The 23,798-nt window shown below is 47.8% G+C and overlaps 5 protein-coding genes across 5 annotated transcripts; 1 reads left to right on the top strand and 4 right to left on the bottom strand.

The window, feature by feature from the left end:
- Positions 1–691: 691 nt before the first annotated feature.
- RhiXN_03397 (cytochrome P450 family protein) lies at positions 692–6,935 on the bottom strand (the record flags this gene model as incomplete). Its single annotated transcript, XM_043323214.1, has 24 exons — positions 692–1,495; positions 1,556–3,002; positions 3,052–3,163; positions 3,215–3,275; positions 3,326–3,456; positions 3,507–3,593; positions 4,446–4,474; positions 4,536–4,568; positions 4,619–4,723; positions 4,775–5,104; positions 5,159–5,191; positions 5,249–5,315; positions 5,374–5,467; positions 5,520–5,655; positions 5,731–5,800; positions 5,852–5,960; positions 6,015–6,044; positions 6,106–6,138; positions 6,190–6,201; positions 6,251–6,276; positions 6,325–6,368; positions 6,424–6,515; positions 6,578–6,678; positions 6,743–6,935. 24 exons carry the CDS (start codon positions 6,933–6,935, stop codon positions 692–694), a joined length of 4,179 nt encoding a protein of 1,392 aa, XP_043178710.1.
- Positions 6,936–7,775: 840 nt separating this feature from the next.
- On the bottom strand, positions 7,776–10,068 carry RhiXN_03396 (extracellular metalloproteinase MEP; the record flags this gene model as incomplete). Its single annotated transcript, XM_043323213.1, has 10 exons — positions 7,776–7,825; positions 7,881–7,967; positions 8,024–8,070; positions 8,143–8,199; positions 8,256–8,818; positions 8,882–9,178; positions 9,228–9,317; positions 9,404–9,531; positions 9,590–9,677; positions 9,730–10,068. The coding sequence occupies 10 exons, from the start codon at positions 10,066–10,068 to the stop codon at positions 7,776–7,778; spliced, it is 1,746 nt and encodes a 581-aa protein (XP_043178709.1).
- A 2,563-nt stretch (positions 10,069–12,631) lies between these two features.
- RhiXN_03395 (glycosyltransferase family 20 protein) lies at positions 12,632–15,289 on the bottom strand (the record flags this gene model as incomplete). Its single annotated transcript, XM_043323212.1, has 9 exons — positions 12,632–13,083; positions 13,144–13,307; positions 13,369–13,578; positions 13,635–13,876; positions 13,934–14,006; positions 14,059–14,199; positions 14,250–14,302; positions 14,356–14,805; positions 14,885–15,289. The coding sequence occupies 9 exons, from the start codon at positions 15,287–15,289 to the stop codon at positions 12,632–12,634; spliced, it is 2,190 nt and encodes a 729-aa protein (XP_043178708.1).
- A 3,600-nt stretch (positions 15,290–18,889) lies between these two features.
- RhiXN_03394 (uncharacterized protein) lies at positions 18,890–19,280 on the bottom strand (the record flags this gene model as incomplete). The annotated part of the gene is made up of 3 exons (XM_043323211.1): positions 18,890–19,069; positions 19,130–19,207; positions 19,257–19,280. 3 exons carry the CDS (start codon positions 19,278–19,280, stop codon positions 18,890–18,892), a joined length of 282 nt encoding a protein of 93 aa, XP_043178707.1.
- A 1,339-nt stretch (positions 19,281–20,619) lies between these two features.
- On the top strand, positions 20,620–23,386 carry RhiXN_03393 (cytochrome P450 family protein; the record flags this gene model as incomplete). The annotated part of the gene is made up of 18 exons (XM_043323210.1): positions 20,620–20,854; positions 20,914–21,014; positions 21,069–21,160; positions 21,208–21,263; positions 21,311–21,336; positions 21,386–21,425; positions 21,542–21,571; positions 21,631–21,732; positions 21,784–21,853; positions 21,926–22,076; positions 22,133–22,226; positions 22,294–22,360; positions 22,410–22,442; positions 22,497–22,826; positions 22,878–22,982; positions 23,040–23,072; positions 23,135–23,163; positions 23,223–23,386. The coding sequence occupies 18 exons, from the start codon at positions 20,620–20,622 to the stop codon at positions 23,384–23,386; spliced, it is 1,758 nt and encodes a 585-aa protein (XP_043178706.1).
- Positions 23,387–23,798: the final 412 nt, after the last annotated feature.

The raw sequence follows: 23,798 nt of genomic DNA, 5'->3' as shown, positions 1-23,798 counted from the left end.
GTATTTGATGCACTTGGCCTTGAGCCGATGGTGTTCCAGTACGACCCAATACGCATTTTGCCGACTGCGCGTGCCCGGTAACAAAAATCCAACAGATACTTCTGCTTTGTCGCGAATTCAGCTTACACCTACTTTTGTGATTTTGAGCGCATATATTGACACAGCCCATAGAGTATGCGTCGAAGGATATGCCTGTTCTGGTAGCAAATAACTAATGCAATGCAGAATACCGGGCGAGGGAAGAAACAAATTAGAATAACGTTGCAAATGATACAGGACATACTCTCCCCTGCAAATTTATACACGCAGGAAAGCATAAAGACAAAACGTGCAAAAAGAGCAGCTGGCGATCCGGCGGCCAGTGATAAACTGAGAGACAATCGTGCAATCTCATGACCAGACGCTTCGATTGCGGGGCTCACGGATTGTATATCATTGTATATTCTAAGATATAAATGTTTCTATTGTTGATTTCACAAGACCCATATCGTCAAGCACCCTACAGATAAACAACAGCCCCCAACCCAAGACATAATTACAATTAAGCGTTCACAAACCAGAGGAAAAGAAAAGAAAAAAAGAAAACAGTAAAAGAAATCAAATCAAGGTAGCCGTGGCCGAGAAAACCAACACAATGTCCATAGCCCGGCATCACGAACCGCTAGATAATGAAAAAATTTCCTCCTGGCGACTAACGCCCAGCATCAAAACTCCTCCTGTTCCCGATCCCGGGCTCCCTAGGCGCAGGTATCGATACGACTTGGATCGGCTTCTTCTCCGCAAACGGTGAAGGCATGCTTAACCGCCTTAGCCCTCGTCCCATCCACGTGCTCTTCTTGCCGCTGGGCGAGGTCGACTCGGTGTCTGATTCGTCTCGGAGCTGAGAGGTATACCGAGCACCTGAAGATTTGGGAGGGGACATCCAGGGCGGTCGAGTGTCATCCGGGATGCTCTCCGGTGATCTTGGTCGACGGCCGAATGCTGGGTGTCCTAGAATGGCCGTCGCTCCACTCATAGCCGTCGAACCGCTCGTGCTCGTGATGCCAGTCCCACTCGAAGTTCCACTGGTACTCGTAGTTCCACTAGTGCCCGTAGAACTACTGATTCCGGTGGTGCCACTAATCGCTGTGCTGTTCGAGGACGATCCGGTGAACTGCTGATATTGTTGATGAAGCGCAATCCTCTGTCTTTCCAACTCGAGTTCACGCCGTTCCAAACTAAGTGCATATTCTCTCGCCTTCCATTCCCGTTCCCGCTGTTCACGTAAATTGTGGAATTCGCGCTCGCTCCAGCTCATTCCGGCATTGGGGTTATGAATGTCGTCGAGCGAGGGAGAGATAAGACCTGCGCGTTCAGGAAAGGCCGAAGGTGGAGGGTTTGGACGGGTCCACGTTCTAGGAGTGGCATGCGCAATTTCGGGAGAACGCGCAGCATTCATCATGTCCGAAACTGCATGCGAGAGCGCCGGTCGCTCCTTCAGGCCCGGTGATTGTGGCTAACCAGCAGACGTCAACGTTAGAGAGCATACAAGATGCCAGATATGTAATGGACGTACAGGGTTATCGTATTTGTTCCTCATAGCCGCCACCCGACTCGTGGTTCCATTGCTCGTCAGCGATTCGATGCTCCCGGTTCTCTTTCGTCCGGGGTTTTTCGTGTCCGCTACCAGTGGCAGAGGTCGGGCACCTGCCGGGTCGGGCATTGCTCGCGGCCCTCCAGAGATCTGGCGCCGGTCCTCGTCCAAAACCAGTTTCTTCAAAGTTCCCGTGGGTCCAAGCTCGTACTGACTCCCGTTTCCCCAACCATTGCCTCCGCCCAATACAAGAGGTTTAGTCTCGCCCGGTTGATTATCCGTCAAGGACGCGCCTCCAGCCGCCGCAGCTGCAGCCATCTTCTCAACACTCTCCCGAATCGCTGCTCCTTCTAGCTCGGCAACATCAATGCCCATTTCCTTATTTTCGTTCAAGAACCTAGAGATCGAAACGGTTTGCTCGGGCTCAGGCTCAGGCTGTGACGGGGGCTGGCCTCCATTTTTGTTATCCCCGATTTGAGCCCACGAGCTTGTGCTCCACCCCTTCTTTGGAGATGGACTGGGAGTTCCGGGTGAAGGATCTACTGGTGGAACCGCGTTATGAGTGTGAAAGTCCGGGCCGAGTTCAGGATTCGGGGGGACAGGAAGCCCGCGAATTGGAGACGATGGGACTCGCACTGGGGAGCCGGGGGGCCGAAATGGGGACCCAGATGCTCGCACGGGTGATGGCGGGGCCCTTACAGGTGATCCTTTCGAGTCTGGGAGGTCCGTGAACGGTCGCACGGGTGTTGAAGGTGGGAGTCCGTCGGCGGGTTGGTTAGGCAAACCAACGTTGCTTCTTACCGGAGAGGGCGGAGGCAATCCGGCGTGTGGTCTAGTTGGAGAGGCGGGGTGCTGAGGTGGGGGAGGAAATTGGGACTCTTTGCGCTTTGGCGTGGCGGGGGGGACAGGTGTTGCAAATGGAGGTGGGCCTGGTGAGGATGGCATTCCAGGTGAATGATGACCATTACCCGAGACTGAGGGGCCCTCTCTCGAAAACGGTGCAATTGGAGGCTTCAAATCGCTATTTTCGCCCATACCCGGGAAGTATCCTCCGGTGCTGAGCGGTCCCATTCCTGGAATCGGTGTAATGGGGAATGGCGAGATTAGCGGAGGAGAACGACTTGTGGACCCAGTCATAGTCTCGGTCAGGCTCGCGCTGTATTTGTCCTTGCTAGGGGACCCGCCAAATCTTGGCCTGTCGATCACGCCTGACCCAGGTTTGTCAATATCCGGCAGATCCTCTGGGACCGCCCCGGCCCAACCACCTTCACACAAAGATTTCCACTGCCCAATTCTGCCAATGTGAGGTCCTGCGCGTTTGACGTGTTCACAGGAACCAGTCCAGCAGGCATCCGCGACCCGTGACAATGAAGCACCAACCGCGAACAGAACTGCAATATGTCTCTGGGAAATCTGAGTTTCGTGCGCCCTACAAAGCCCATTAATATCAGTTAATTAAAATATGGAAATTAACTCACAGTTTGGCGGTGGCCATTTCATTGCCCAGGGCGCTAAGAAGATGTACGTGCTTGGCATGCTCATCGGCAGTATATGGAACCTTTCCTTTAACTTTTTTGTCGTATGCAGAGGCTGGAAGATACTGTCGGCCCCCAGTGACCAAGGTTTAACGAGCATACTTACATGCTTGCTTAAGCCGAACATTGGTATTAAAAGTCATTTCGTCATGAGCTTTTTCCTCTTTCTAGCGGGAAAGATGAGCTCATAGGTTGTTTCATGCGCGACGTTACTTACAGCCATTTTCTTAAAATGTTTTCGGACTTCGGAGCTCAAGTGATCGTATTCTTTTTCCGCGAGCTTAGCCAGTTTCCCGTCGACCTCTCCAAGCGCTTCGAATAATACAGCACTCGCTTGCATCGCATTGGCTAAATCATATTCAACGAACGTTTTCAACAGATCGATCCGAGTGACTAACCAGGCACCATCCCTGTCCCCTTGACTCCAGCTACATCCTTGAGCGCTCGACTAAGTTTCTTTTGCAGATTCGCCAACGTGGTCATAGCTTGGCAATAGTCCGAAAATAAAGTTACAACAATTTCGATGCATTTCGAGCTTTTATGGACTTCAGATCGTTCCCAGATGTGTGACATGGTGTGAAGACCGGCCAATCACCCATCCACTGTCGGTGATATTGGCGTTAGTCAAATCGAAGATAGGGGCCAAGTTGGCTAGCCAACATTAGGGCACGTGACCCAATATATATATTCTGTATTGGCAATTTTACTTGCCTGTTTGTTGAATTCCACTGGAATTCCCTCCTTTACGGAACTTGTGCTACTTCTTCACTTTATTCTCCCACAATGCTCGCGTGACTCACTGGTAGATCAGACACGTCCGCATACACTCATTCCCCGAAATTTACTTATATACGCCGTTATCATCCAACCAGGTATTGAAACTTAAGTCGAGTTGCCAAGCGAGAGAATAATGATTCCATCGACTGCAACCTTGGCCTCGTTCTGCCCGCATGATTTGAAGCTTTCCAATATATAGCGAATATTTCCAATCTTGGAGCTCTTGGTTGTTTATCAGGGTGGAAATATATCTATCAACACCAGATACGAGCGCTACAAAATGGCACTATGGGACAGGAGCTGGCACTGTTCACAAATAGCTTGACCGCTCAAGCACGGTAACCTTCAGCGGCAACGTAGGCCCTCGAACAACATCATCCCCCCGTCCTTTCCCCTGGCATACGGCTTGGCCACTCCGGCAGCGACCCATATGATTTCTTCATCGCCCATCTCGAATTTGAGGGAAGAGATCAGATTTGATAATACAACCTCTAAAAAATTGGCGCGGTTGTGCCATGGTCAGCCACTAATGTGCTCAAATGTAAAATAGGCAAACTCACTCATCTCAATCTGGGTGAATTTGAGCCCACTACATATTATAGGCATTAATCTGTTTGTGCATGATTTCGGAAAGACGACGAAACACTTACAGGCATGCCCGAGGTCCCCCTGAGAACGCCATTCTAACACAGCAATATCAACAACCAGACCAAGCATGTTCCCAAGTACCTACGTATTCGAGTAAACCCCAGGAATCTTGGATTCAGACAGACTATTTGGCAAAGGTTGTAACCAGCGCGAGGGTTTGAACTCTGATGCATCTTCCCCCCACAGTTCCCTGTAGGAAGGTTGTTCCAAATAGCATGACCACGATACCCAATCGACTCACTTGTCTCGATTGATAGCACCGATCGATAAGTAAATATGTGTCCCTTTTGGCACGTGTATACTACTAAGCTCAGTCCTTCCATCCTTGGCCTTGACCGGATGCTGAAGTGGGAGACTCCAGTCCGCGCCTGCGACACGCTGTATGCGTTGAACGGGAGCCGCCAGGCGCAGGGACTCACGACACACGGCGTCCAAATACTGGAGCGAGTTGAGCTGGTCATAATCGAGATCCTTGCCGTGTTGGCGATGAGCTTCTTGAACCTCCTTGCGCAATTGATCCTGTACATCCGGATACTGTGTGAGGAAGTGGAGGGTTCTTGCCAGCGCACTGCTGTTAATGGGGGTTCGATAAACTTGAATGAGGCGTTTGAGTGTCATAGCGTACCTTGTAGTGTCGTGTCCAGCAAACACTAGTCCACTGTATTCCGAGGCAGTTAATCTTTACTTGTAACACTATGTGGGCGCATATACACACTTCACTTGAGCAATAAGTTCTTCCTCGGTCATTTGTTCTTCCCCAGACAGTGTTTCGCTCTGTTTGACTGCATGTTCCAAAATTCAAGGGCGATTATTCCCTTCGAGTCTATGTATAAAACTTACGTAGCATCGAAACAACATCGTTACCAGCAGCAATCTCTGAGTCCAACGTCCCATTCTCAAACGCACTCTTTCTCTTCTTATATATGGTGTTGGCCTACAAAGAACATTATCAAGGCGCCTTTTGCTCATAAAATATAACCACTCACGGTGTGATCGACAACATCAGTTGAGTTTTTGAGTGCCTGTGCCGGGCCAAATGGCAAGCGGTCAACAACGAACCGGCGAAAGCAAGCGGGTCTTAGCTTGATGAGGGTCGCTATAAAGGGATGAAGATACCACATCCTATTTATCAACGGACTTTTATATTAATGTGTATGGTTAGTGCACATTACACTTGAACTAGTACGTCTGACTTACAGCAGCTGATGTGAAGCTTGAAGAAATTCGATTTGGCCCTTTTCCATCGCTCCAAATCGGTGCCCCATCCCTGGGTGTCAATGGTCAAACAAAAGTCCAGATGTGGTTTCATGTTAATTACCTGCTTGACCAATCGATTCCAAAGACACATTGCTCATCCAGGAGGCGAGATCCACTACTCTACTGTTACTTTCGTTTTCCCGTGCTTTTCTAGCTATAATGCCTTCGACCTGTATTATTGCAATATTTGAGCTTATGAAAGAGATTGAACCTTTACTACTTACTTGGTACGCAATTTCCGTGAATACCGGCATCTAATATATGTTTAATCATTAATTAAGTACTCGCTGTCTTTCAGTTTCTGGATTATCATACCACTGAAATCTGATGGTAAGTCGCAATTGAAGGCTGATTACATATAAACTACCTACAATTACGCATATGCGATGCGGTAAAGACCGGATTTAGGATCTAAAGGGAGCATGAGAATGTTGCTAAAGCAAAGTTCTCTTTCATATACCTTGCGTTGTACTTTGTGCTTAGAACCTAATAGAGGTCATAATCGCTGGTCGAAGCTATGGAGCAAAGACGTACCAGCTGTAGATACGGTGTTGTTACCCAGTGTAATTTGGAGCCATCTAGGTAGTGTGTCACTGGTTAGGACTTTAAGTTTTTGTTCCAAACATTACATACGCAAGTACCGATGGAGGCTCATGAAAATGGTCATAAGCCTTCTGTAGAATCTCATGCATTGCTCGTGGGTCAGCAACCCATAGTCTGTCTTCCTGCATTCGATAATTGTGAGCGATGCGAACCAGGAGACATTCATCATAGGGACTCAGCGCACCCTGAGGATAGACTTTATTCTACAAACGAGACCATGTTCAGTCAATGATTCTTCTTGTATGGTCGAGGAACGTTCAAAATTAAACATCAACTTTTCATTTCCTTGAGTTCGTAGTGTTAGCGTTTCTTTTATCTAAGTACTGATGCCGGTTAAATTTTGACTCACCCCACAGAAATGATTCAGATGCTGGCCCATCTAAATTGCTGAACACGTTTGACCTTTTAGCAATTTTGTAGAAGGTTCTAATGCCTAGAGCTCCCAGAACCATAAGAATCAATTCTAGTGAATGATTCCCAATAAGCTGTGAGACATCCGAGGACCGTAGTGTATCAAGATGAGAGATTGCAGAGCTGGACATGTTGAGTGAGCGAGTGATATGAGGTTGCTGGAGGTTCAGCTCGGCCTTTTATACTGGCATTAGAAGAAATACTGGATTATCTCGTTCAACGTTACGAGGTATTCGTGTGTCATCATATGCGCGCGATTTCGGATACCAGCCAACCCAGGGCGCGTTGTACCGATAGGATCTCCCGGGTACCAAGAGACTTGACTCGTCAGCAATGATTACTTTGGGAGTGTGATCAAAATGCATATGCTAAATATTAAAGAGGACAGCCAAGTCATTTAGTTCTGTCGTTTCCCGTTCTGAGCCTTCTGATCCAGTTTGGTATTTATTCTAAATATGATGAAATACACTCGTTAACTCAGGAGAACCTGCACCATATATAATATCTTTATCTCACTAGTATTATTAGATCTCAACGACCACGGCTCAGCGAGCAACAGAAGACGGGAGTAGCACATCGCATCACGTGCCCTCAGAAGCTTACTGAAGTAAACTTCTCCAAGCTTGGCTACAATCCAATTTAAAACTCTACGGGCCCCGCGGGCCCCGGCCATTATGACAACCTGAAATACGCGAAGCCCGTATGGTGAAATGACCCAGGCCCGGGAGGTGCTGTTAGATTTTATACTCCTATTTGGTCACATGCTTTCCTTGTAGTACTTTACGTGCTACCCGTAGCATCATATTGTACATCCACCAGAGCCCACCTTGAGGCGAATATAAAACTCAAACCTAGGTTCACTTCCGCAGAACTCATGAAATTAAGATACCCAGTAAAAGTTTGTAATTTTGAATAATTGTGCACTATATACATGTACGTCAAAGAACCAGGCCAACACCGTAACCCATACTTCAGCATCCGCTTGGAAGAGTAGTGCTATCCCGACGAGTCTCTGTAGCACCTTTGGTGGATACTAGATTAATATTGTACTTTCTCGAGAGAAGAATAATACCTACTTGAGCCAAGACCACGCTTGGCGAACGCTGCCCAAAGTGCACACTTGTTGGCCCCGCCGTACCGGTTTGCGTCCGCCTGAATAATGGCTGTAAAATTGTCATTCTCAGTTATTGATTTGTTCTCGCCCGCCCATGTTACACACCATCTCGAGCAGTGATAAAGGTAGGATTGCAAGGCTGAAGTTTGAGACTATCAATGAATAAGTGTCTTATGGGCGGTAGGTGTCAGTTTTTCCCAACAATGGTCATGATAGTTGCTCACAGTGCAACAATGTTTCCAGCAGTACCCGTCGACTCGTTTTTGTTAGTCGAGAATCCACTGCATTGGTGATGTAAAATTAGTTGACGATGCATACAACAAGCGGGCATACTGACAGTTTATTGATCAAACTAGCGTAAATCTCGTGCCATATCAAAGCCCAGACCTCGCCAACAGCATGTTCTTCATTTCCGAGAGATGCAAGCGAGGCATAGGTTAGCGGGTTGACTGACTTGCTAGTAGAGTACGGGTAAGATCGAATACCGCCGGCAATCTTAGTGACATATTCGCCCATAGTAAAGTCCGAAAGGGCCTTCGCCTCACTCGTTTGCTCGGTCCAGTCTGCAAGTGCATCAGACCAGCCTTCTCCCAGCCCCCAGCTTTGCTGAGTTGTTAAGCACCGTGCAGTTCCTCCTCCGGTCAATCGATTCGAGATGCCGTGTCCATACTCGTGTGTGACAATATCGTTCTCGAAAGCTCCATCCCGCCTCGGATTAGTATACGTCCAAACAAACATGCGCATTTTACCCGACTGTCCATCCGGAGGAGTAGAGAAGTCTGCGTTGTTTGTATACGCGGTATCCTGGACAGAAATCTGGACACGGTCGTTTTGGGCTCCTCCTTTTCCGTTGTTATCTTGTTGGAAATTGTAAGACGCCTCGTCGAAGCCGTAACGATACTGTAATTATCCATATTAATTTGAATGCGCGTGACTCCAATGATTGAGGGTTCAGAGGCGTACCGTTAGATCGTGAATCATGTTGGCGACGTAGAATGCGTTGACACGTGCGGCATCAATACTAGTAGCAGGCGCAGCTGTCGAGTCCAAAGTATAATCATAGTTATTCCCGGCACTCGATTGCGAGGTTGTGGCAGTGGTCGAGCCTTTGTATGCGAGAACGTTGTTTCCGGATGTAGAAGTTGTGGTTGTAGTGCCGTACTGGTGCCAGCCGTTGGGTGAAGCAACAGTGTCATGGGGATCGGTCACAGTGGTAAAGCCGTCCTCCGGATCCTGCGAGGTGAACGGAACAACGCGGTACTAAAGTTTACGTGAGTATATGCACATGGCACAACTTCCTATTACATACGCTGGCTTTGTGCACAAAGTTAATCATATTGACAATTTCCCCATTGCTGGCATCGACGTATGCCTCGTACCACTCGCCAGTTTCCTCGTTCTGAACTTGAACAACGTGCGCAAGGACTACATGGTCCGAGTCTTTGGCGAAGTACTTATGAAGATAGCAAGTTAGCACTGGTTTACTACTTGTGGGATAGCTGCACATGCCTCGAGAGTGGTAGGCCAGTCATTATATTTAGCATCCGTAGCCGCTTCGGCTTTTGCAATGGCCTCTTCCTTGGTCAGCGTTGGAGTCGTAGAGGCCACGGACTCTGGTTCGATTCAAGGATAGTAAGTGACTGGGCTAAAATAGCTAGATCGCTAGCTTACTTGGCTTCACAAAGCTTGCTCCGTACGAAACGACCTTGTTATTCTTAAGCGCTACATTGGCGACAGCATTGGCGACGGCAATACCGTTCTGAGAATTAGAGTCAGAAGGTGCATGTGATCAAAGATGAAGGCTCGCTTACAAATCTCTGGCGGAAGTATTCATGCTTAGCAACGTCGGAGGTAGAGCCACTCCTGTGGGAGATATCATCGGCAGAAACGCCAAGTTTCGTTTCGAGGAAAGCTTTGGCGGCTTCAGCAGGATCGGCATTCTCGACCCCACGCTTGGTAAGAGGGTGATCGATTCCGGTGCCATAGGTCTCGAAAGTCGATGGAGGATGGTAAGATTGGAACTCAACCTTACGAGGCCCAACAGCGAACTTGCTGTGGGTAGCTTGTCGGGTGGTATGGTCCCATGGAGCAGCCACTGCGCCAGAGGCAATCATGAGAGCGATGGTAGAGAGCTTAGCGAAAGGTGCCATTATGAGCGAATGAACCAGGGAACAAATTATCGATACACCAAGGAGACCGATGAGTTTGCTTATCCTCACATTCCTGGCTTTATAGAGTGCCTAAGTCGCACATACTCCTGATAATTACCTTTCACCGAAATCATATAACACACAATGTTTCCCCCGCTCGGCCAGCTGCGCCATATGCTCACTCGACCTTCATATGTCGAGAAGCTGCGCTGGGATGAATAATAAATGGGTTATCCACGGTAATACGGGCAGACGACCGTTACTCTCGACCTTCCAATTGGGCATACATAGTCATTTCTTCACACCTCACACCGCTGTTTAATCGCGTGAACAGCCTTGGCGTATCCTAGCCGAGCATCGGCCGACGGCCTTTGTTGCTATTGTCGGCAAATCGGTCTATCCTTATGATCTCCAGCTTGCTTCTCACTATTCGAACTAACAGCGTGGTTGCTTGTTACTCGGAATTGCGACTTCGACCGGGATCATGCGATGGCATGGATTCTAAGACTTGCTTCCCCAAGGAGGAAGCCTAACCACCATTTACGGTATCTGCGCTTTACATGTGGCTTCTTCACGCGTGTCTTTGCGGGAGAGACGGAGGAACCAGTAAGTCACCCACGATCTCCCGACTTCCACAGAGATGTGGTCAGAGACATGGCTGGAATATAACGCATTCAGGCGTACCGCGCAACATAAAGAAGCCTTGTTTGATCCGCACTGTCGGCAACGCTCAGACCTGTATAACCGGAGGACGAAATGAAGCCAAATGAGCAAATTGCGAATACGATACTTCTATTTGCAACAGATTTCCTTCTAAGCAATATTTGATTTATTGCGAGACCAGATATTATCCTGCGGAACTTTGAAAACCCTGGTACATATATGTTTAATTAGGTATGAAGACAACAGACAAAAATGGCGCTATCATATTGCAGGTAATCGAAGTACTTTTCGATGGCGAACGGGGTGAACCTTTGCTACGTTTCTATCGCATAACCACCATGAATACGTGAGGTGTATACTGGCCGAAGTTAGACCGATTTATGACTCGCAACATCATTACCTGTAGGATTGTAGCACTATTCCGCCAAGGAAGATTATATGCTGAAGGTCAGTCGCGTGGATACGTGTACACATGATCACAAAAGTCCTTCCTGGCCATTAGTCTAGCCTGTATTTGTGGTTGGTGTATCGCTGTATCGATTTGCTATAGTCCACGTATGTATCATTTAGGAAAATTGGACCTTACACATCAAGGGTGGTGTAAAAGCAAAATTAGATATATGCGCAGCGTATGGCGATTTCGCAGGAGATGTCTGCTTGGCAAAGTAATTATGTAAGCCGGATGAACGACAGGGTGGTTGGACCTTGAGCTGAAGGCCCTGGCAGTCCAGTAGTGGCTCGAATTAGGGGGAGCCTGGATACAGTCGGTCCTGCCTTATAATGCCGAGGTATAAACACGTATACACACTATATGAATCCATCCAGTCCCCTTCCCAGTATCCGTTTGTTCGTTCGGTGGCGGTGGCGGCGCTAGGCACTGGAGAGCCGTTACCTAACAGATCATCAACCTGTCTATACCAGTGCCTCCGACAATATTACGCCCATGTATTACATACATTAGGATAAAGCCTTTGATACCCGTGTGAAAAAGTCCCTAGATAATTTCAAAGATGAGGCGACGAGTAAGCAGAACCACCATTTCGAATATCTACGACCATTTAAGACGCCCGTAAATCCGCCCAATCTAACTCACCAATGCCGGTTACAATTGTCCGCCATCTATCTGGTGGGAATACCAATAGGCATTGACGATAAGCCACCGTTTGCTGTGGAGTGTACTAGGACCACGTTTAGCGGTGATGACATATTGGAAGCTGAAATGATCGTCAAGTGAGCCAAAGGTAGATAGAAAAAGTTCTTAATGTGTACCCAATACGCTGCCTGCTAGTACAGCGGTAAATCTGGCAAATAAAGTGCGCCATCGGCAGCTCCGATGGCGGAAGCTGGATTTGAGATCCAAGTTGAGCCTTTGTTTGGCCAACGAAACAAGTTCTACTTGACCGCCTAATGTAGTACTCGAATCTATTGCTTACACAGCCTTATATGCACACCATTGAAACTCTGCAGCGATTCTTATAGAAACCAGCCTGTGAATGCAATATTGCTGCCAGGTGCAGGCCATATTTTGTTCTATGCTTACATAAGGGAGCCCAACATGTCGAAGTCCGCCGCAACATCCAAAGCAATAGTTGCATTTATTTAGACCCACTATTACATTTATTTGGGATAAATTTGCAACTTCCAATGTATACAGCTATACTTTGGACGTTATGGCGGCGCATCGATCGAAATACCTTATAGACTATTGTTCCGGAGCGTCGCGTCTATTTGGACATAACATAAAAAACAGAATCAGGCTCGAGCAAAGTGACCACCAACAAACCACAACCCACCCCACCCAATGAAAGTCGATCAAACATTGTATACAATTCACATTTATCCTACGTTTACATTTACGTTTACACTTTCTTCTTTTTTATTTTCTACAATCACGTCGCATCTACCCAACCACATTCAACCCAGCCCGAGGCAACCTCGGCTCTCCCTCCTTGTACGGCTCCCCAGCCTCCTCGCGCGCAAGATCGTTCAACCACTGACCGTTGGGCTTGATAAACTCGCCTTTACTAAACTTACTACCCAAATACAGCCAACTCAACGCGTTCCCCAAGGTCCCGACCTCGTCCGACACATTGTTCCGCGCAAACTCGGACATGCGGCTGTAGAGCTCGCGGTCCGTCCAGAGATCGTACAAGTGGTTCGCGACGGCCTGGGTGTCCCCGACGTCGACGAGGTATCCGGATTTGCCGTGTTGGATCTGGAGAGGGATTCCTCCTGCCCGTGTCGCGATTACCGGCTTTCCGTGGTGAAGTGCTTCGGAGACTTTGACTTCGAAACCTTCGCGGAGGGAAAGTTGGAGGACGACGGTGGCGTTTGAGAGAAGGGCATTCAACACTGTGTGTGTGCGTGATGCGCGTTAGTGGATACGTTGAGTGAAAGACGGTCGGTACGTACTTTGGTCGCTTGGTCCGATCCTCATTACGACAATATCGTTGGAGTAAGGTGCGTACTCTGGTCTCTCGAGCAGTGCCATCGTTTCGTCAAAAATGATGCTCGCATCGGGATCATCAATCGCTCCATGTCCGCAGATCAAAAGCTGAGGCGTCCGATTCGCGGGCCTATAATATTATGAATCAATCGCGGCTCGACTCGAAAAAGAAAATCGCGGATAACACGTACAAGACCTCGTCTAGTCGTCTCCTCAACTTGCAGAACGAATCGATCACATCCGGGATACCCTTGGACGGGTCAAAGCGCGCGATCTGCGCAATGTACAGACGGTCGGGCCAGTGCAACCGGTTCTGGCGAATTTCACCGCATTGGCGACGGAAGAGGTTCATGTAGTAGTCGAGATCCCAGTCTCCGAGTGGTTTACCGAGACCGTCCAGCCTATTTAAAAATAAGCTTCAAAAGACATGGTGAACCTCTGGAACAGATAGACTTACCAATCAGTGCTCGCACCCAAGAGCGTCAACTTTTCAGCCGGAACTTCCTTGGGCACAAACTTGTTCACAGGGTGGCTGATGAACAAATCGCAATGCTGGATCCTGTCCCACAAGTACTTCCATACTTCTGCTTGGGGCGAACCTTCCTTGTGCACGAGATCGGAACGGATTTCGATATGCGATCGATAGATGATCGGCAGGTCCGGTCGGACTTTCTTGATGAGTGGGATGAGGCCGGGCATCTAGATATTTCAAATGAATTCCAGTGGGTGGAGATCTTGTGAATGATCGAGGCATACCTGAGGATCATCGATAAACGCGACATCTACACCCCCAGGTGCCAGCGGACCACCTTCGCTCACCCAGTACCGGCTACAAACCCATCCATCAATATCGACCGGTTTAATCAATTGAAATCACTCACTGGGCATTATACTCGATCCAGGCGGTGAATTCTTCCTGGCGTTCCTTGGTCAAACGGACGTCTGGCGCAGAAACACCTTGCAGGATGTTGTGGTTGTTCTTGGTCGTACGGAACACCGCTGGCGACGGCTTCGGCACATACCTAAGTGGGAGGTTAACAAGTATTACATGAAATGTATATATGGGACGCACCACTTGCAATCGACTCCAACAATAGTCAAGAATCGAATCAAGGCGTGTCGCATCTAGTGAAAGTGAGGTCACGACCATAGTCCAACGTCACCATAATCAGACTTACGAGGGCGACACCCCCACCCTGTGGGGTACTCGAAAAGAAGCCAAGCTTTACTCCACGGTCCCTGAGGTCATTCGCATAGTGCATCACCGCGTTCCAGGTAGGTTGGCGACACGTCTTGCGGTAGACATCCAATCCATCGAGCAAGTGGATCTTGCCAGCCGCATCGACCTCGACTTCATTACGATAACCAATCGACAAACGAGGGTTGTGAGTAGGACCAAAGTACATAACACACTTCCGGACGGCCGAGTCGGCCTGTTCGTCGACTGCACGAGGGGTCGCTTTACCAGCGACGTTGAGCGAAGTCCCCTTGAGTGTGTCTGTGACAGACTTGAGCAATGACTCTTCCTTGGGTTGTTCTGCCCCGCCTTCGGGACCCGGGGTAGTGCCAGTCCGAGAGAGTGGGAGACCGGGCCTCAGAGGCTTGTTGGTCAAACGCACGGGGAAGAGCTGAAAATCCGGGGTAAATCCGGGGTAAGCCGGGGTAAGCCGGCGGCACAACACATAGGAAATGAAATCAATGACGCACCATGGGGACCATGTCGAGCTCGAGCCATAGACGGTTGCACAAGTTCGGTGCGAGGTCGGCCAGGAATTGCGTGAGACCGCAGGCAACAAACTTGAGCATATGGTCGGTGGAAAATTGCATGATTGACTTGATTACGTAGTTCTCAACCACGCCTGGGGCTTTGGACGGGTGTTGAGTGCACTTGATCTTGTCAGTGCAGTAGTCGATGGTATACGAGCCGTCGTGAATGGAGATTCCGACTTCAACGGTGAGACCATCTGATAGTATATTAGCGGCGATACCCGCATACATAGGTGTAAGCTGTGCGTGGGCATGGCGGGGGGACGCGGTGGAGGTGGTAGTGCCCCCAAAGCCGCTAAGCCTGCGCTTGGTGACAGTCGATGGTTTGCTCTGGAACTCGGACATGGCGAGATGAGGTCCAACTAGTCTCATTGCTGTTTATATATGCCATGGGGTCGAGGGTACACCCTGGGGCCACCTGATCTGATCCCTACGCCTAGAAAAGAACGCTCCACCGTCCACGTACGCCCAGGCCTATAAACAGGTTATGCTCATACAACGATCGGTGTATATATCGAGTAGATAATCAGGAGTACATACATATTTCATATTTCATATGTCCCTAGCTTAGTCCCCAGTCGTCCACCACGGCCGACGCGTCGCACTTCAGCCTACTCGAGTCTCCCACGTGTGATGTCATCCATCGTCACTCGGACCTGGACTAGACCAGCACGTGTTCTCTTCAGATGGTCTTATCTTACGAGAATAGTAATGGATCAGGTTCCCGACGCGACTCGGATAGGAAAGTGGTTTCGAGGGGAGCACTCCATCGGTTGGGGCTTTCGGTGCGTCCTTATGAGCCCATACATGGAACAAAAGATTGACTTTCAGAAGTGATACCCTATATATGGGTATAAAGAGAGATCATACACTTTTATGTGCGAATCCAGTCGAGGACCGGGGCAGTCATTGATCAACATGAATTACATCACACCCAGCCATCTGAAATTGCCGAGGCACGTGACCCGAACCAGAGCGGGACCGAATCACCGAGCCGAGCTCAGTCCAGGCACCAGGCCGAGTACGGTCTGGTAGCCTCCAGTCTCAGCGTGTGCTCGAATTCTCTTGGTTTCACAGGGATGTCAGTTGTGATGTTGACTTGATGCTCGTTTGCGAACTGACCTGCTGTTTGTATTTGTGGTGCTTTGGCCGCATATCTATCCAGTTTCTATGGGGGTTCTTGCCAATCATTTGGGCTAGTATGTATTGAGACCTTTTGTATTGTACATAATATATAGCCGCCACCTGTGCGGACCAAACAGCATTGGCACGCCGTAGGATATTTTGTCACAACAGTCTCGACCTTTCCGCCAATCTTATTCTATCATTCGCAACGGGAAAGGTCAAACAAAATACACTATTGTGGTAAGAAGCAATGCGTGCAGACTTACTGACGAGATTATAAAAAGTTGCAATATACCGTGAGTTATAGGTCAATGAAACCACTACTTTTCGCGCTGACCAATGCTTGCACCTCTGACCCACATAGAAATCCTATTGAGAGGCCTTTGTCTCTTTTGTTGAAATATTTACAGGCAGAACCTATTTTTAAGTTTAGTAGGAACAGGCTCTGCACCAAGAAGGTCAGCTCCAAACAAAGACCATTACATTTAGTACAATTAATTGACCGAGCTAACAATACAAAGGGAGCCTGGATCTACAGAAATTCGATTACAATCGATGATTCATTCTTCAATACATATCAAGCCGGCGACGGCTAACCAATTGCGACTTGGCGACTGTGCTTCGAAAGCCCAAACGCTGGTCGGCGAGTCTGATAGTTCACAATCGAACGCTTTGGATGGATAAAGTCCCGTCGAGGGGGGGGGGAGGACCTGGATTCCAAACCATTACACTCGATTCGGCTGGTTTCGCGGATTTACATGAGAGCATAGTCGGAGCGCATACGGAAGGAGAGAAAGAAGCAGCGGATAACCCGAGAGATTATTACTCAATCAATCAGCACAAGGTCAATAACTAGGGTAAGAGGGAAGTGAGACGACCGTTTAGCGCGCTGTGAGGGATGCACGATATTCGTATATTAACTATATTATATGCGAGCCTCTTACATAATCAAGTCGGCCACGCTCACCCGACTTACCATTTCAGCCCACCCTTGCTACCGTTATTGTTTGTATCTGGTTTCTAACTATATACTCTCGTTTGGATTGTTCCGCTTACTCATGTACGAACCCCGTTGACCTTATAAGGTCCCGGGGGGGGAGATTCTCTGATGACTGTCTTTACTTTCGAACCACAACAATCGAGTGTTTTACGGATTGTCATTATCTCGGCGACACGGTCGCCATCGACGTTCGTATTTACAGGAGTAGGCGATAAGTGAAACCTCACACGCGCAGTAATTAAGACAATTGCAAATAAATATCATTACTTTTATCCCTGACAATCAACTTGGAGTTGAGGGCCAGAACCTCTTAATAAATATAAAAAGGAAAGAAAGAATATACCTGAATAGAACCTGAGAAACCAATATTTTGGAAGAAGTCTCGGGACTTGGTATCTCTATAGTTCACTGCACACCATCTTATCGAGACTTTTCAGTAATGACATACGACTAGATTTCAATAAAGACCTACCCTTGGATCATCGTCAAGCAACATCCCCCTATCCTCTCCAACGAGGAACAGGCTGCGAGTAGTGGCCAAAAGAATAACAGTAACAACTCCACGGGGGCCCCAAAAACTCTGGAGCGCTCCAGGGCGTTCCGATTTCGGGAACCTCTTCGTTAGGATCCGACGGATCTGGATTGCTCGGCGAGCACTCGAGAGCACTCCACGAGCACTTTCGAGTGTCATACCAGACACTCTGGAGTGCTCGCCGACAATAGCGAGTCCCGGAGCGCTCCCGAGATTTTCAGGGTCCCGTAGAGAAGACCCGAGAGCCTTAGAAGAAATTGAGAAAAGAGCATTCCGGCGGCGGGACCAGAATACTCGGGAATGTGTGTGTTTTCACCTATATTCGCCCATGGGGTTACTGAAAGTCCCAAAGTTAGGATCATATATGACGTAGGACTACCTAATTTAATCAAACCAATCATTAACATCTCAAGCTCGTAAGAACGAAAATGAATAATAAACAAAGACGTACATCAAAGCGGACCATGCGAACTTGCGTCTTTCCCTGATTGCCTCGACCATTCGCACAACTTCCGAGTTCGGCCCTCCATTTACGGGCGTGAGTATCTCCGGGAGAGGTCGCGCAGGGGAGTGCCATTGTATTGACATGGGTCAGTGGCTCTCTCTATTGAAAGTGAGGTTACCACGGGCGCATAGGAACCATTGGGTGCAAAAGAAAATGCCGCTTGGGCCGGCAAACCAAATCCCAGATGAGGAATAAGTACATCTAATTCCAATTAATTATAATCCTAAAATCCTTACCAAATGTATTGGCCGAAAATCCTTTCAACAGTATATTTGCGAGCTATGAAGTACCCTGGTAATTAAGTACGGCATTAGTACTCGTATCGATAAAGCAAAACGGAGCAGTAAACTTACATAAAGGTGCTGGCTCGAAAAAGTTCTCTCCCTTGCCGCTTTTTACCAGGTACCCAACCACTGCGAACAAGATAAAATACAGCCAAATGGCCATACTAATCGGGATCCACACGTGAGGACTGTAGCCCACCGCTCCATTCCGGTAAACAATCCACCAGGCGTAGATAGTGTAGAAATAACTTGTACATACTAGAACAATCTAGTATCTTCCATGTAATCGAGTCAGTGCGAACTAACCAATAAGCTATATGCGCAGTAAAGCGCAGTAAGTACGCGTCACCCCTATAAGTGACTCGACTGGTTGGTTCACGGGTATATAAGGGGGCTTGTTCTGCCTCCTAACGACTCATCCTATTCTCTCTAACTCTCACTCTCGTTCATACTTTGTAATTAACTAAATCAATAATATATATTTGTTTCTATATACAATTTACTTCTTTCTACAGATAGTGATGGCAGACGTAAACGCCGCGACACTACCCACCCCGATGACGTTCATTGAACTCTGTACCTGGTACACAGTGCCACACCACGCCTTCTGGGCAATAGCACACTTGGCGTCGATCAGACCCGATGCGGACATAATGATCTCTCCAAACAGCAGTTGTAACTGGACACGAACGTGAATATTAGCCGAACTTGATGGCGTATATTTATCTGTGTAACACACCATGTACGGGTCCAAATCGGCTCTGAAGAGTGACTGCGGTCTATGCGGAGGTGATATCACGTTCTGCCGATATTTCCACTACCATCGACTTTAGAATAGAATGAATGATACCGGTTTTGTTACTTACTTCAATAATACAGAGAACGGTCATGACTGCGAGGAGCGAAACTAACCCGCTGAGACTCACAAGCTACGAGCTAGCGCCGATAGAGCCAAGGACAAAGCTCCGAGAATTATCTTACCGCGAGCCTAGTCACTCGACCAGGTAAGAGCGAGGTTAAGCTACAAAAATTCATTTTCAGATGGCGGGATGTGCACAAGTATCCAACTCTGGATCATATATACGTTTGTCGTGGTCATTCGGTGAAAGCCAGGCACCCTCGCAGTGTGTCGATCAAGCGTCTATCCAGGGAATGTATTCGCCAAGACAATGAGCTGTCCTCGTGTAGTGGCATTGCTGGCCAGGAACGGCAACCGGTGAGATGTTTGGTATAGACTAGAAATAAGATGAGGATAAATGATTGGCGGAGGGGATACATGTGCGCACAGCCAATCAACTGAATAATAAATTTAACCAGATTGATTCCCAGTGGTACTAAGTTCAGATTCAATTAGTTTAACTTGCCCAGCTTTGTAGTGCAAGCTGGGAAGCGAATATGAACCATGGGGTTAATATAGCTGGTGAACGAAAGGAGTTCGTAAACTAGTGGCTTACTGTCTAGCGCATGCGTCCGGGGGCAAGCATAGAACCCGCGTTATGAAATTGTCTGATCGGCATGGTTGATTGAATCCTACCAGTCACTAAACGTATGCATCCCACGCGCGCGAGTCACATATGAGAAACCTAATCAAAACGGCTTCGCCTTCTGTTTGCGCGCGGTAATAGTGCGATGACTCGGTCGTCAGAAGTGATAGATGAGAGTAAAGCAACTTCCAACCGCGCGCTTCATGCGTGCACTTTGATTTGATGATCGTATAGCGTCACGCGGTGGTCAAGGGCACGTAATGCTCTGGTAACACCTTCCCGCGCTTGATCCTCTGTTGCTCAAACACCAATGACCAAATGGAACGTTCACTTAAAATTCTGGAATAAAGCGGGAGTTGTGGATAAACGGCGGTAAAAACAATAAAACTGGGTAGTGGAACTTGTAATGCTTGCTTCTGAGCTGCAATTTAATTCCCGTGCTACGATGCTGGTGGTTTAGGTTACTTCGCTGACTCGACTACGATCTCGTGTGACTCATTGGGGCTATAGTTAGAGGCCTCCTATTCATGCTGAGAAGTAACAGAGAGTACATTCATTGCCATTACGCAGTGATTTTGAGGGCTGTTATGGACATTACACGACACAATTAGCCGCGCGGGAGCATTACAGTTGAGCTCTATCATAAGCTCCAAATGATGAGCTATTTGCTTTTTGACTTTTCTATATCGAAAGTATAAAACAACTCACTGAGAATGTCTCACAACAATACCTCGACTTCGATAACATGTCTAACTCAACTCTTGTTTCTTTTGCCTCGCTCCGGACTCTACTCGATACGGTCGTCCAGTCAGGTGGAGAAGGTCCTAGCCCGGATATTCTAGCTCTCGCTAAAGCCCACTCGCTTGAGCTTGGGCTGGGTGCTTTCACGATATTTGTTACTCGTTACATGTATCAACTTCTCAAACGAGCCAATGCACTCAAGGAACTAGATGGACCTAGCCCAATTTCGTCAATATGGGGTAAGCTATACTATTAGTACGCCGTAGTGCTTGATTTATACTTTTCTTATCTTTCAAAGGCGACGAGAATCTACTGTCCGATTTCGAGAATGGCTTGTCAGCTCACAACGAGCTACTTAACCGATACGGCTCTGCCTGCAGGATTAAGGGCCCTCTCGGAGTGAGTCAAAGACAAATTCATCAGCTTATCTGTGTTATTTACCCATTCGCATAGGAGGATCGACTGTGGACCGCGGATCCACGAGCGATAAACGACATTATTCTTAAAGGATTCGACCACTTTCACGAGCCTGAAGGGCTCCTTGCGTGAGTCTCCGTGATGCCAATTGTTATACTAAGTGCACTGAGCACAGAGAATTGCACAGGTGGTTCGACCTTTCTTTTGGACCTACCATAATCTCACAGATCGGTAAGTATTGAACATCCTCTTCGGTGCTCCGGATTAATCTCTCCTAGGCCACAAACACAAAATCCAGCGCAAGGTAAACCAGACACTTGTTATTACGCGGCATCGCTAACTTGCTAGCGTAGATTCTCAACCCAGTATTCACTGCTGCACATATGCGTAAATGTAAGTGTTAAAGTTGTCCCTGTTGTATTCTAATCTGTTCACTAATGAATTGCAGTGGTATTGTTATATCAACCATTAATTAAACTACATAAACTGATTTATTCTGACCTTTCAAGACCCCGATTTTCCATTCCATAACCCACTATGTACGCTGAGCCCGGCTTTTAAATATCACTATAATCTAACCTGTTCACTTAGCTCGAAGATGCTGTGACCTCCAAAGTACGAGCTGGTGGAGGCAAGACTGGGATAGTCGATATATATACATGGATGAGCAATGTTGCGCTCGAAATGATTGGCCAAGCTGGTAAGCATTTGGATACTGGGGCAAGGATCTGGCGCTAACCTCAACACTCAGGAATCGGACACTCATTCGGAGTCATGGAAGGCAAAGAGCCTGAATACATCGATGCTTCGCGCCAGTTATTGTGAGTCAAGTACTCTGTTCCAGAGGGTTACGAGTGTCCTGATGCGGATCTTCCTACCTAAAACTCTTAAAGCATTCTTATAAGCCGCATGTGGTACATACGACCATTTTTGCCTGTTCTCATGAAAATTGGAACCGCTCGTTTCCGACGATTTGTCGTAGAACATATTCCTCATGGTCCAGCAAATGAGATGCAGAAAGTTGTAGAGATCATGGATAAGATGGTGAGCTCTCGTTGTCGAGTATATCACACCAGGATTTTATTTATCCTGGCCCACAGGCAACCGATATCTATGCTCAAAAGAAGGAAGCGCTTGCTAATGGAACACTTGACTCGGAGATTGCGGCCGGAAACGATATTATTTCGATGCTTTGTAAGCCACTATTGTAATTCTGCCAGTGAAGAGCGCATTTACTCATTTTTCGCGGGAAAAAATTTAGTGAAACAGAATGAAGTAGTCCCCCCCAAGGATCAAATGTCCGAGGAGGAAATTTTAGCTCAAGTCAAGTATGTGTAAATGTCTCACAAGTACCGTCTTGCTCAAATATGGTTTTAGTGGTCTAATCTTTGCCGGACATGATACGACCAGGTAAGTGTCAGATTGAAGAGCACTCAACTTATTCTTATTGACTTATTGTTCTAGCGGTGGACTAACGAGAACTCTTCACCTCCTGGCCCAGCATCCGGAAGTCCAAGACCAGCTTCGCGCCGAAATTAGGGAGGCACACGGGCTGCATAGCAAAGAACTCGATTACGACCAGCTCAACTCACTCACTTATCTCGATGCCGTCTGTCGCGAATCTTTGCGCCTTTGGTCTCCCGCTCAAACTCTCGAGCGTGTTGCAATGAAAGACTGGAACCTGCCTCTGCACTATCCGGTAAAGTCAAAGGACGGCAAGAAGATGGTTACGAGCCTAAACATACCGGAGGGAACTCATATCTACATCTCACTCGGTTCGGTAAATCGGGACAAGTAAGCGAACCTTAGCCCACAGGTGAATTTCGGTTGCTAACATTAGCATAGGCAAACTTGGGGCGATGACGCAGACAAGTTCAATCCTGCTCGGTGGCTCAGTCCTCCGCCAGCGAGTGTGACGGAATCCAGAATTCCGGGAGTGTACTCCAACATGTGAGTTTCCATACAACCGAAGCATGCATAGGCATAACTGAATATTGGGTATTATAGGATGACATTTTCGGGAGGCCCGCGCTCTTGCCTGTAAGTTGTCATAAGATTTGACTTTGGATCATGTCGTACTAATAGTCGTTCTTTACACGAAGTGGATTCAAGTTTTCGCAGCTTGAGATGAGTAAGCTTGGCCCATATCAATTTCATTTACGATGTTCATTAACCCTTCTCACCAATTAGAGGTCGTGCTTTCGGCTTTGGTCGCATCTTTCAAATTCGAACTCGGCCCGGAAGAACATATGTGGGGGGCAGCTGGTGTTGTGAAGCCCCATGTGCGGCACCAGGATGGGACGATCGATCCAGCCCCGTCCTTGCGTATGAAAGTCACACTCGTAGACGAATAAGTGTCCGGGCTGTCATGTGCTTAACTTACCGTCCGCGTGTCTGTATCTTACCAATATCGTACTCACTTGTGGCAAGGGTCAGCGTCCGTTGTAATCCAAGATTGATTAAGCCCTTGAGTTTATATCTTCAGCAAATAAATTGTACAATCCTAAGCTACAACGATCCAACTTTTATAGGCAGAGGCTCCACCTTGAGCCCCACCACACTGGTGACGTTACCGTACCTCGTGTTGCGTCAATCTGATTGCGACTTTCCCTGTCGCCTGGTTTGATTGATTAGGCTTCTTTTACGTAATGTTATGCAAATACCACGTATCGGAAGACACCGGATAATACAAGTAATCATGACAGAGGTCAATGTGTGCACTTTGCTCCATGTGTATGACGTGTATAGTAGATAAAAGATTGTCGC

The sequence above is a fragment of the Rhizoctonia solani genome, chromosome 3, assembly GCF_016906535.1.
Source record: "Rhizoctonia solani chromosome 3, complete sequence".
Classification (NCBI taxonomy): Eukaryota; Fungi; Basidiomycota; class Agaricomycetes; order Cantharellales; family Ceratobasidiaceae; genus Rhizoctonia; species Rhizoctonia solani.
This window is presented reverse-complemented; position numbering and strand designations above follow the sequence as displayed.